The sequence below is a fragment of the Furipterus horrens genome, unplaced genomic scaffold, assembly GCF_987537825.1.
Source record: "Furipterus horrens unplaced genomic scaffold, mFurHor1.1.pri manual_scaffold_2, whole genome shotgun sequence".
Taxonomy (NCBI): Eukaryota; Metazoa; Chordata; class Mammalia; order Chiroptera; family Furipteridae; genus Furipterus; species Furipterus horrens.
This window is the reverse complement of record NW_028327172.1, coordinates 77566278-77579709: the sequence shown is the minus strand read 5'-3', so window position 1 is coordinate 77579709 and position 13432 is coordinate 77566278. Positions and strand designations below refer to the sequence as shown.

The 13432-nt window shown below is 34.6% G+C and overlaps 1 protein-coding gene across 1 annotated transcript in view; it reads left to right on the top strand.

The window, feature by feature from the left end:
• The window catches only part of LOC150018864 (cytoplasmic dynein 2 heavy chain 1), a 283446-nt gene that overhangs the window by 198748 nt on the left and 71266 nt on the right, over positions 1–13432 (top strand). The window contains exons 79-81 of the mRNA XM_090265892.1: positions 3228–3383; positions 7961–8036; positions 12932–13140. Coding sequence (XP_090122018.1) covers positions 3228–3383; positions 7961–8036; positions 12932–13140 — 441 coding nt within the window. The remainder of the gene's footprint in view (positions 1–3227; positions 3384–7960; positions 8037–12931; positions 13141–13432) is intronic.

Below are 13432 nucleotides of genomic sequence, written 5' to 3'. Positions count from 1 at the left end.
CCTGTTGACCTCCCCCCAATATGCTTCCCGTACCCACAGTTCCTTTTCCACTCTCGTTGCCTGTTTAGTTTGCCTTTGTTTCATCTCCCTAGCTTCTGTTTTTTAAACCAGTCCCTTTAACATCTCATATAACAGTGGTTTGGATCTAATGAACTCTTTCAGTTTTATTTTGTCCTGGAAACACTTTCTCTGTCCTTCTATTCTGAATGACAATTTCGCTGGATAGAGTATTCGTGGTTGTAGGTTTTGGATTTTCATTACTTTGAATATTTCTTGCCAGTCCCTTCTTGCCTGTAGGGTCTCCCTTGAGAAGTCAGCTGATAGTCTAATTGGGACCCCTTTGTACATAATTCTTTTCTTCTCTCTTGCTGCTTTTAAGATTCTCTCTTTATCTTTAATTTTTGACATTTTGATTATAATGTGTCTTGGAGTGGTTCTCCCTGGGTCCAGTCTCTTGGGAACTCTCCTTGCTTCCTGGACCTGCAGGTCTATTCCCTTCCCCAAGTCTGGGAAGTTCTCCTTTATTATATTTTCACTCAATTTTTCAAGTTCTAGTTCATCTTCCTCACTCTCTGGCAAACCAATGATTCTTATGTTGGGCCTTTTATAGCTGTCCCAGAGGTTTCTGATCCTCTCATTGTTGCTTCCCATTTCCTCTCGCTGCATTGGTTGACTGCTTGTTCCTTCTCCATATTCCAGTTTGTTGAAATGAACTCTGGATTTTTTTTCCTCACCATCTGTCTCGTATGTGGTTTTGTTCCTTTCGTTATGAATGTTTTTCGCTTCTTTCTTATCTTTTTCCTGCTCTTCTGTGAATTCTGTAAGCCACCTGATAACAATGGCCCAGAACTGAGCCTCTGACAGGTTTCTTATCTGTTCATCTGTCAGGTTCTCTATCTGTTGTCTGGTGAGTTGTGTCACCGGGATTTCTATAGTTGTCTGCCTCATTTTGACAGATGCGTTTTGTTTTCTTGGGCTGGCTATAGGGGGCAGGGGGCAGTGCCTGCATACGCGTCACAATCAGCGACCGGCGCCTGTCTGCGACCTATTTCGCAGCCCTGTGGTGCTTTCTTTGGGGGCGGGGGTCCAAAATGGATTCACACAGTTATTCAGCTAGGAGACCGGGATCCGTCCTCCCGCCCCCCTGGGCCTCACTGTTCAAGGCGATGCGGTGGCTGCTCTCCCCAGCGCTGGGGTCGCGCACTGCCAGGGGCTTGACTGCCGCAGGGATTTTTCGCCGCCCCCCGCCGCTGTCTCAGGTGCGACCGCAAACAGCACTGCCCTCTTTAACTCTTACCTGCCCAAATGGCACCGCTGGTTTATAACTTCATATGTGGGGCTTCCGTGTAGTTTTATTTTCTGGAATTTCTAGTTATCCTTTGTTTTGAAGTAGTTGTATTCCTCTCTAGTTGTAGAGGGAGACCTAGCGTGTCCGTCTAAGCCTCCATCTTGGCCGGAAGTCCCATCCAGTTTTTATATCATGTGTTTTTTGACATACTTAAGCTAGATTTTCAGTGTTTTATTTTTTTCCTTCCTTCTTTCCTTTCTTTCATCCATCCATCCATTTATCCCTCCTAGCAAGTAATGCTGGGAAGATCCTTCCTAAACCTGATATAACCAAAACTATATGTGTTTCTAGTGGTAGCGTATAACTGATAAAGTCATAAATAATAAAAATTAAAACTTTTTAAAATTGGTAAAAAGGGGTTATGCCTTCATTCTCACTCAATTTTTAGAAACTTCTTTGTATAAAATATTTTTTGTTAAGAAAAATGTGTTATTAATGTATATACCTACCTGTTATTTTAGATCAGTACACCTTTTCTTTATCATCTTGTTAGTAGTCTCATTTAGGAAGAGGGATAATATTAATCTAGGGAATGCAAATATTATTTAATATTTTGAAGTCTGTTAATTGAATGAGTGCCATTATAATGTATAGTAAGCAATAACCTTTACAAAATCTTCTTAAGTCACTCTCCCATTATACTCTTTTACTAAACTGCATTGTAGAAGTGGGTTGTATGAATGAGCCATAAGGATGGGAGTTGTGTTTTTTTCTTTTTTCTTCTTATCATATAGTACTGGAATGTCGAAAAACACAGTAGATATTTCAATTAATGAAGCGTTAATATAACAGGGAGACTGTTTCCTGAATGTTTAAGTGCAGCCTTATCCAGGAACCTTTTTTTAAGAGATAATTTTATAATATTTTCATGAAAATTTTTTGCTTTATTTAAATGGTTGGTGAGTTTGTTTGCTATTTCTAATATCAATATAGATAATTTGTGCTAGGAAATAGCGTAGTCCATTGTTATTACTATGTATATGCAAAATTATTACTATATATGCATATATGTACACATAATTATATTATTAGCTTTAAAAATTGTTAAATCTCCATTCTATGGTTAATTTCTTCTCTTTTTTTCATTAGTTGCAAAGGTGTTTTAAAAATTTATTCCAAATAACCATTGCCATACTTGTCTTTTCTGTTCCCTGGATTAGCTGCTTCTTTCTTCATTTTCCCTTTTTAATGTTTTCCTTAGATTTGTATTTGCTTTTGTTCTTCCTGATTCTTATGTTGATTGCTTAATTGGTTTATATTTACTTTCATAAACATTAAAATCAGTTTAAATATGTGACTTTTGCAGTCAAGTTTATCTTTGGCCCTGTCCCATTATTTGACATACTAATGGTTTCATTTTGTTATTTTTCAAATAGTCTGTATTTGTGTATGATTTTTCTCTGTAATTGTATATGATTTATCTATTTTGCATAATTTTTAGAATAGTATCTTTAAAAGCTCTAAATGATTGTTCAGTTTTCTGTTAATGTCATGTTTTATTGACTTTCTCAGAAAAGTGGGCCTGTTTTGTCATTATATTTTATGAATGTTTCATAAACAAAACATTTTCATTTTAAAAGAGTAAATTTTGATGTAAACATTTTAGTAAAATAACTTAATGATCATATAAAACTTATTTATTTTGATTATTGTAGGTCTATAGGATTTGTTTAATAAAAAGTTATTTTGGATTTATAATTGAGATGAACTGTTAGGTATAAGGAATTTTATATTTGTACATTTTGAAGTAACAATAATAAAATAAGTCAGTTTGGTAATGGTATAAAATTTTCTTCATTAAGTGTGTTCTCAAATGTGTTAAATACTGATTCATTTTATTTTTAAATAATACGATGTCTGTTTATGTTTTTTTCTTCAGTCACCTCCAGGTTTAAAGAAAAATTTAATGCGTACTTATGAATCTTGGACTCCTGAGCAAGTTAGCAAAAATAATAATATACATCGAGCTCATGCTCTCTTCAGCTTTGCATGGTTCCATGCTGCATGTCAAGAAAGAAGAAACTATATTCCACAGGTAAGTTCCATGTATAAGTTGTACATATTTTTTATAGCAGAATATTTTTATAATTTAGTAGAAATGGCTAGGATTACTTCATAATTTGGTTCATGATTCATAAATTTATATCTCTTAATTCAATCTTTTCTGTTAATCTTCTGGATTGTATGTAGTTATCTAGTTCATATCTCTTTGAATTAAAGTGTTTAGAGCAATGGGTGAACCATCAGAAACCCTCAATAATTATTAGGCCCTGGCTGCTGTGGCTCAGTGGGTTGAGCGTCGGCCTGCGAGCGAAGTGTCGCTGGTTCGATGCCCAGTCAGGGCACATGACTTCGTTGCACGTCAGGTCCGCAGTTGGGGGCGCAAGTGAGAGGCAACCACACAGTGATGTTTCTCTCCCTTTTTTTCTCCTGTCCCCTCTCTCTAAAAATAAATAAAACAACAAACAAATAAATAAATTATATATATAAAAGAGTTGTGTATTAATTCCTGCCCATGTATTTTAAAAAATAATAATTATTATTATTAGGCATCATTTTTATAGCTTTATATCTAACAGACATGTCAACATTCAACTGCCGAATTCCCCATACCTGTTTTTCCATTAGTACATCCCTCTCTGTAAAAGGCATTAATCTCCATTTACCTCTTCAAACTAGAAACCTAGGAGTTCTTGATTTTTTTTTTTCTTAGCCTCCCTACCCAATCCATTATCAAGTCCTATTGAGTCTAATTCCAAAACATAATTCAAATTTGTCATTTCTCTTTACCATTTTTTCTAAGCTGTATTATAACCTGTACTACTTTTTTAAAAAGATTTTATTTATTTAATTTTAGAGAAAGGGAAAGGGAGGGATAAAGAGAGGGAGAGAAACATCGATGTGAGAGAGAAACATGGATTGGTTGCCTCTTGTACGCATCCTGGCTGGGGACTGAACCCGTAACCCAGGCATGTGCTCTGACTGGGAGTTGAATTGGCAACCTTTTCCTTTGCAGAACGATGCCCAGCCAACTGAGTCACACTGGTCAGGGCTCACCTGTGCTTTCTGAGATTGCCATCCAACTCTTACTCCTTTTTCCATTTAGCAGCCAAAATTACTTTTTAATATGTAAATTTAATTATTGTATTGCTTTCCTTAAAACCCATCAGAAGTTTCTTACCATGGTCCAGAAGGAAAGATTTGCCTGTGTCTTCAGTATCCTCTTAGGCCCCTGTTCCCACTTGTTCTCTACACCTCAGTCACCCTAGACTTCTTTATGGACTTTGAATTCATCAAGCTCTTTCTCACCACACGCCCTAGCTGTTACTGTTGTTACAGCGATAACAGACCACATTACCGTGGCAGTCCTCACTCATACCAGTAATCTCTTCATGCCAAATGCCTGCTTTAGCCACCAATTGCATCATTCTTTCATCTTTACATTTTTCTCATCCTCTGTTTACAATTTCTTCTAATTCCATTGGGATAATCTCTCTTCAAACTTCCCTTTCTCCCTGCCTCCCTTTAAGCCTCTTTCTGATTCAGTTGCATGTCAAAATAAGAGCATAGGTTATAGAGTTACAGACTTGGGTTTGAGCCCAAGCTAGAATTTCCTAGCTGTGTGACCATGGGTAAATTACTTTAACACCAATAAGCAACAGTGTCCTCAGCTGCAGAATGGGAATAATAATCATGTTTATCTTTGTTGTGATGATTAAATGAAATAATGTATGTTAAGAAGTGCTTAACTTAATGTTTGGTGCATAGCCTGTCAATAAATATTCATCAAACGCATGAAATAGTAAATAATAACAGCAATGTATTGTTTCATATAATTTGCATACTACATTTATGGGGACATGTTCTTAATTTTCTCATTTTACAAATTAGGACAGTGGATCTCAAAGGTAATTAACTTGCTGAAGGAATTATACCAAAAAAATAAAAAATAAAAAAATACAGAGGTTGGAAATGGCCAGGCCCGCCCTTCTCTAAAGCCTTTGCTGCCAATTTTTCTGATGTTCATCCTCACCCTAATGGATCTGGTTAATTTTGATGAATACATGAAGAATAGTGATAATGATGCATTTTTATTGAGAAAAGAAAAATTACATTTTAAAAATGAAATTAGATTTTATTTTTTATTAAATGATATATTCACATAATATAAATTAAAACGCTATGAAAAAGATTTGCAATTAAAATTTAGTTTCTTCCCTCGTGTCCTCCTGCCATCTTGTATCTATTGTCAGGCCATCAACTCTTCACCATTTTGGGGGATGTCCTTCAGAGATAGTATATAAACATGCAAACATTTTATGTATTTAAATGCACTCATATATATATGTACTTTTTAATTCAAATGGCAGCACATTGCAACTACAGTCCTGTATATTGCTTTAATAACTAGCACATTTAGTGATTATTACATATTAATACTCATTTAATACCTAATTTAAAAATATTATTTGTGTTCATTATATCAATATACATATCAATATACATATATTTAAGCAGTTTTATATTGCTGAGTGCGCATGTATTCTTTTCAATCTTCTCTGTTACAAAATATTTACCTATACTTGCCTCTTTTGGCTCTTATTTATGATGGCCATTTTCTAAATGTAAAACGTTTGGGTCAAAAGATATATGTATTTTTAAAAATTCATATACCAAAATACTCTCCATGGAGAATACAGAAATTTGCTTTCATACACACACAAAAATTGAAAATGCCATTTTTTAACACTCTTAAGTTGCTCTCATGACAACCATAAAACTGGAGGTAAAAGCAGACAAAATTGAGAATACCATTAATTGCTAGAGACCATGTCACATGAATATGTACTTCTACAAACTCTGCATTTTACCTATTTTCCTCATTCGGTTTTACTTTTATTTTCCCCTGAATGCCAACTATCAGAAGTAAAGATTATTAATTTCAACTGAGGTTTTACTTATGTTAGTAAAAGATTAGTTTTTGCTATTTTTTATTGTAGTCTTATATTTGGTTGCAGAAACAACTTTCTCTATTTTATACATGTGTATTGTACTTCTAATATACTACTTTATGTAATATCAATTTTGTTTCATGATTGTTATTTGACATCTTCTTATTCTTAGTAGATTGTGAGCACTTGGTAACAGCCTCCCTCACATTCATCTTTAAGAGCACTTGACACAGTTCATGGATACCCAGCTGGGCTAAATAGGAGTTGATTGACTGTACAGAGAACCTCTCCACAATTTACAACATTATATTCTTATCAGAAAATATGACATGGATAACAAAAATTATCTTTAAAATTTTTTGTATCATAATTTTAAAAATCATTAATTATCCAACACTGTGTCGGTAACTGTGGTATACAGAGTACTGAAAAATCCCACATATTTTGGATCCAAATACTAGAACATAAATTTCTCACGAGCTCAGATTTTGTCTTGTTCATTGTTGATTTCTTATTGACCAAAACTGTGCTTTGTATATAGCAGGCACTCAGTAAGTTTTGGTTGAACACTTTTATTCAATGATCTCATGATATCCCTTTCCAACCCTTATATATTTTTCAATGTTCTACTTATCAATGAGTGATGCCACCATCAATTTAAATAGTCCATAAATTTAGAAGTCATTATTAATACCTTTTCTGTACCTTTACCTTTATTATAATCCAGTACAAAAATTCTTTAATTTTGTTGTCCTAACTATCTATCTACTTTTGTCTTTCCATCAGTTCTACTCCTATGCCCATTTGGATGTTTTTCTCTTACCTCATAGGTTATGTCAGATCCTCTTCTTGTATATACCAAGTATCTTCCTTTCATCACACATATTAGTGGTACATGTATTTGAGAGATTGATTATATACATTTCATTTTTCCCCTCCCACTCTACATTTGACTGAAAGCTTCATGAGGGGCAGGATGATTTATATTTTGTTCATTCTTTTATTCTTAGAGCATGACATATAGTATTAATTTTATACAATAAACGTATTTCATAAAATTTTTAAATTCATAAATGTAGTTAGTTACAGTTAATGGGAGCCCCATGGAAATTATTTATAATTGTTTTATATTCACACAGATCTTTGTGAATATTCTTTATATTCAAGCATTGTAACTATTAGCTGTAGGTTTATATTTTATTTAGTTCCAATATGAGTGTTTTGTGGGTCAAATGTACAAAAAATAATGCTGTGTGCCTTTGAGCCTTTAAAGCTTTTCTTGTTATCTTTCTGTTTTTCATATTTGTGGATAAAATCCACAGTTCTGAATTTAAAAATTACAGGAACTATCTTAATGTGTATACAGTATGTAGACTCAAAATTTACTTATGCTAGTTTGTTCTCTCTCTGACTGTATTTCCACATACTTTAGTGATAAAAACTCTTATGGTATTATAAAGTTGTTTGCATCTTATGGAGAAAAATAAATCTCTTTTAAAATATTACTATTATCTTAGATTTATTATTTTATTAAAAACTCACTATTTTTTAGCATGCATTGAGCATTGTTTTAAAGGTAGTAAGGGCAGTAATGCATACATAGATATATATCTTTGAACTACTTATAATTCTCTAATATTTTTAAAATTTGTTTTTATAGGGTTGGACCAAATTTTATGAGTTTTCTTTATCAGATCTTCGGGCTGGGTACAACATTATTGACAGGCTCTTTGATGGTAAGTTTTGAGGATGAAAATTTTTATCCCTAGTGTTAGTAGAAAAAAATTGGAGGTCATATTAACAACATGGTTTTTTCAAAAGTGTCTTAACTTTCATAAAATTTGCTTTTTGGCTTTTCTTTTGTGAGTCCTGCAACCTAGGCAGTGCCTTTACTAGGAATCAAACCCGTGACCCTTCAGTTTATGGTTTACTGGATGACTCACTGACCATCTGAGCTACACCAGCCAGGGCATGGTCATTCTTTTTGATATAACTCTTTAAGATTTCTTATTGCTCTGTAGCTGTTAGGAGGCAGAAAGCCAGTAAGACATTGTAATTTGTGGGCTTCAGAAGTTTCAGACTTCAACTGAACTACTCAGTTTTCTTTCAAAGGAACTGTTAAAATTCAAGAGAATGGTAGACTAAGGTCAGTAACAAGAATCTCTAGAACCATAATTATATGATTAAGCAGGGATCAGGAATCAAAGTACAAATAATAGATTGAAATAGGGCAGCAAATAAGACCATATAATCTGAGCTCCTGAGACCACCACCAGCCCTCTGCCTCCTGAAGACAGAAACAGTCCCTGAAGTTTACTGTGCAGAGTCAAGGCGAGGGGACACTAGAGTTTAGACAATGATGGTTTAGAAAGAGAATATGTTAATAGTAATCTTAAGCTTAAAAAATTGTCCTAAATAGAACTCTTGATTCCCTTCTCCCCCTACCCTTGCAACCCTATCAAACCACTGTTTTCTGAGTCCGCCCCATTTTAGTAAATGGCACCACCATTCATGTAGTTGTTTATCCTCAGACATCTGGTGCCTTGACAGTTTCTATTCCTTTCATGTCCAGATCACATCATGGTTCTGTTCACTTCTTTCTACTTCATCAAGTGATAGCTATTATTTAATGCCAAATGGTATTCTGAGTTTTTATTTAAAAACCTTTTTGAATTACACATCAGAACAGTACACATTAAATGTGCAATTCAATAAATTTTTATAAATTAAACCTATATAATTAGCCACAAATCGATATACAGATTACCAACATTCCAAAAGCACCACCCCTGTTCTTTTCCACACATGAGTCATCATTTCTCCATTCTGTGCTGAGCTGTTGTATTTTATTTGATACAGACTTTTTTGGAGGATATATGCTAATACTTTACCTTGCATGGAAGCTTGGTAATTTTCCAAACTGCTTTTGAACATTTATTTGATTTTTGTAATACCACTATGAGGCATAAGTTACTGTTGCCCCCCACCCTTTTTAGCTTTAATCTATTTATTATAAATATTTTGTGTTCAAAAACACATAAAATATACTATCTTAACCATTTGTGTCCAATTCAGTAGTGATAAGTACATTTACTATTACCCTTTTAAGATAAGGAAACCAAAACACGGAATTGAAAGGTTTATCGTTATATTTCAAGGTTGTGATAGAATTAATAGTGTCATGTGATTTTTTTATATCTTTTATACCGTGGAGTTGTTGGGACTAAGAGGCAGATGCTTTAAAATAATATTAAATCTCATTGTTAAAATCTTGACTCTATAATCTTATGATTACAAATTTGCTGATGTTAAGAGACCTCCAAATATATAGAATTAAGTGCAAAAAAAGAGAGAGAAAGGGTTCTAATTATAGGGGCTGTTGGTACAGAGCTTATGTAGCTTTGCGACCTGGAACAAATTTCTTAACCTTTAAGCCTGAGTTTTCTGATCTGTAAAATAAGAACAATAATAGGCACTACTTCAGTTGATTCAATTTGTGAGGAGTTAAATGAAAAAAGATACATAAAGCATATAACATGTAGTACATTTAATATATTGAGTAAATTATCAGTAATTATTGACTGTTATTAATATTGCTGTTATAGTTTATTTTCTTTTTCTTTTATTTTATCCTAAACATAATAAAACTTGTCTTGAGAACAATTGGGTATAAGAAAAATATCATTTTCTAAAAAATTTTATAAAATGTTTTCTGTGATGGCTGTTTGTATTTTTAAATTGAAAGGTATATTAATTAATGTCTTTAAATGTCCTGGTGAGTTATGAATCAGTGAATGACATACACAGTACTAGTGTATTATTTACTGGACATCAGAACTAGAAAATTGGCAAGTCCTAGTAAAATCCCTTGTAATACCTACTTGGTTACTGTTGGTAGTAAGATACAAGTGGGAAACAACTTTAGTCCAGTACCCTGTAAGGCCCTAGCTCTGCAGGGGACAGTAAGTCACCTGTGCCTGAAGGTAAATCGTTACACTGCCATCAGTCTTTGTGATTATTTTTGAACTTTATAACATTTTTAATTAAATAGAACTAAACTAGTAACGCTAGCAGTGTTGTTAACTAGATAATTTAAATATAATTGTGGTTCTGTCATTTACTGCAGACCTCAGATATAATTGTTATATTTTAACATCACTGAACTGGGATTAAGAAGATGTCTTTATTGCAAAATGAAAGTTTATATAAAAGTCCCATGTGGTTTTTTTATACAACATTACTTTTCTATTAGAATAGAAAATGGACAGTTGACTATAAAAATCATGACATTGAGAAGACTATAAAGTATGAATGCATTTTAGTAGTTTCCCCATTAATCAGATTTTGTATGAACTGAGTTTATCATTGCATAAAATTACGTTTCACATGTTCATTAAGAAATTTTCAAGAGACTTCCAGCCAAGATGGAGGTTTAGACTGACACGCTCGGGCTCCCTCTACAACTAAGTAGGAATACAACTACCTGAAAACAAAAGATAACCAGAAATTCCAGATAATAAAACTATATGGAAGCCCAACATATGAAGTTATAAACCATCGGTGCTCGCCCGGACGGGTAGGAGGGGCGAGAAACAGCCATGCTGTTTGTGGTGGCAGCGGGGACAGCGGCGGGACTGTGAGAAACGCCAAGGGAGCAATCCCGGCTGCAGTCGAGACCCTGCAGCTCGCAATTCCAACGCTGGGAAAGGCAGCCCCCCCATTGCCTTGGACGGTGAGACCCAGAGGGTGGGGCACGAATCCCAGTCTCTCAGCAGAGAGTAATGGAAGGAATCCATCTTGGACCCCTACCCCCACACAAAATGCCACAGTGAGGCGAAAAAGGTCACTGATCGCCACCGGTCACCAGGTAGTGAGGAGTGCACAGGGCTCCGCCCCCTATAGCCTGCCCAGGAAGCAAAGCTAAACACAGGACTGTCAGAATGAAGCAGACAACGATTGAAATCCTGGTGACACAGGTCACCAGGCAGCGGATGTGGGACCTGACAGACGAACAAATAAGAAATCTTTCTGAGTCTCAGTTCAGAGCTATAGTCATAAAGCAGCTTACAGAATTAACAAAAGATTTGGAACAAGACAGGGAAGGAATGAAAGCTAGTCATACTGGAACGAACGAAAACACATATGAGACAAGTGGTGAGGAAATAAAATCCAGAGATCAAATCAACAAATCGGAACAAAGGGAAGGAACAAACAGACAACCAGCACAGAAAGAGGAAACAAAAAGTAAGGAAAATGAGGAGCTGCTCAGAAACCTCTGGGACAGGTATAAGTGAACGAACATTCAAATTATAGGATTGCCAGAGGGTGAAGAAGAAGAACTAGAAATAGAAAAATTATGTGAAAAAATAATGAAACAGAACTTCCCAAACTTGGGGAAGGAAATAGATGTACAGGTCCAGGAAGCACAGAGAGTTCCAGAAAAACTGGACCCAGGGAGAAACAGTCCAAGACACATTATAATCAAACTGCCAAAAATTAAAGATAAAGAGAGAATCTTAAAAGCAGCAAGAGAGAAGAAAAGAATTATGTACAAAGGGGTCCCAATTAGACTATCAGCTGATTTCTCAAAGGAGACCCTGCAGGCAAGAAGGGACTGGCAAGAAATATTCGAAGTAATGAAAATCAAAAACCTACAGCCAGGAATACTCTATCCAGCGAAACTGTCATTCAGAATAGAAGGGCAGAGAAAGTGCTTCCAGGACAAAGCAAAACTGAAGGAGTTCATTAGATCCAAAACTATTATATGAGATGTTAAAGGGACTTGTTTAGAAGGAGGATCAAATCTATGAACATTAAAATGAAAACTGCATCACAAGAACCAACAACAGAAGCTAGGGAATTGAAACAAAGGCAAACTAGGTAGGCAACGAGAGTGGAAAAAGAATTATAGGTATGGGGAACGTATTGGGGGGAGGTCAACAGGGAGGGGGAAGTGGGAGAGGGAGGGAGATGGTACAGGAATTAAGAAGCATAGTAGGAGGGAATGGAGTAGACAGGAAGAGGTTGAGAAGAACTTTATGCACAACCAATGAACATGGACTAAAAGGGAGGGACAACTGGAGGGAGGGGGGCCACTGGGTAGAGGGTAGCAGAGGGAAAAGAAATTGGGACAACTGTAACAGCATAATCAATAAAACATTTAAAATAATAATAATTTAAAAAAAAAGAAATTTTCAATTTAAGGATGCAGTATTATGTGGCAGATAAGAATATGGTGCTGGTTTGAGTGTACCTTGTTTCAGCCCAGAGCTGTGGGAGTATGTGATTTTCTGATTTTGGTGCTTAGCCGCCTTATGCCTCAATTGTTCCATCTGTATAACTAGATAATATCAACGGTTCTATATTTGTTATGAGGTTTGAGTTTATAAATGTAAAACATTTGGGAAGTTTTACTGATTAAATAATCTCAATAAATATTAGCCATTGTGTGATTATTAAATATTAATTATTATTAATGAGTATTTAAGAAATAATTTAGATTAATTAAATATATAGTTATATTCTATAAATATAATTTAAATCTATAATTTAGTTAATATTTTAGAATATATTTTAGAATATTTCTAATAGCTTAAAAATGAAACTAATAAAACTATTTTTTAAATTATAGGTACCAAAGATGTACAGTGGGAATTTGTACATGGTATACTTGAAAATGCTATTCATGGAGGACGTATAGATAACTATTTTGACCTTAGAGTTCTTCAGTCATACCTGAAACAGTTTTTTAATTCTTCAATAGTTGATGTATTAAACCAAAAGAACAAGAAAAGTGTTTTTCCATATTCCTTATCTCTACCAAAATCCTGCAGCATTTTGGTAGGTAAAATTAATTATTTTCAATCTATTACCAGATCGATACTTGAGTCACATCTTACATTGTAAAATATATGTTGTTTCTTTTCAAATGCACAAGTAATTATCATTCACAAATATGGATTATTTGTTATGCCAATATACAGCCTCTAGTTAGGTGTCATAGTATATAGCGTGTAAGTAAATCTTGAAAGGAGTAGCCAAGGAAGATTTTTTAAATGTAGGACTGCTGTGAAGATCTGGAATAGGAGAATATGCCGTTTCCTAGTGGGCATAAGAGTGCTCTGATATATTC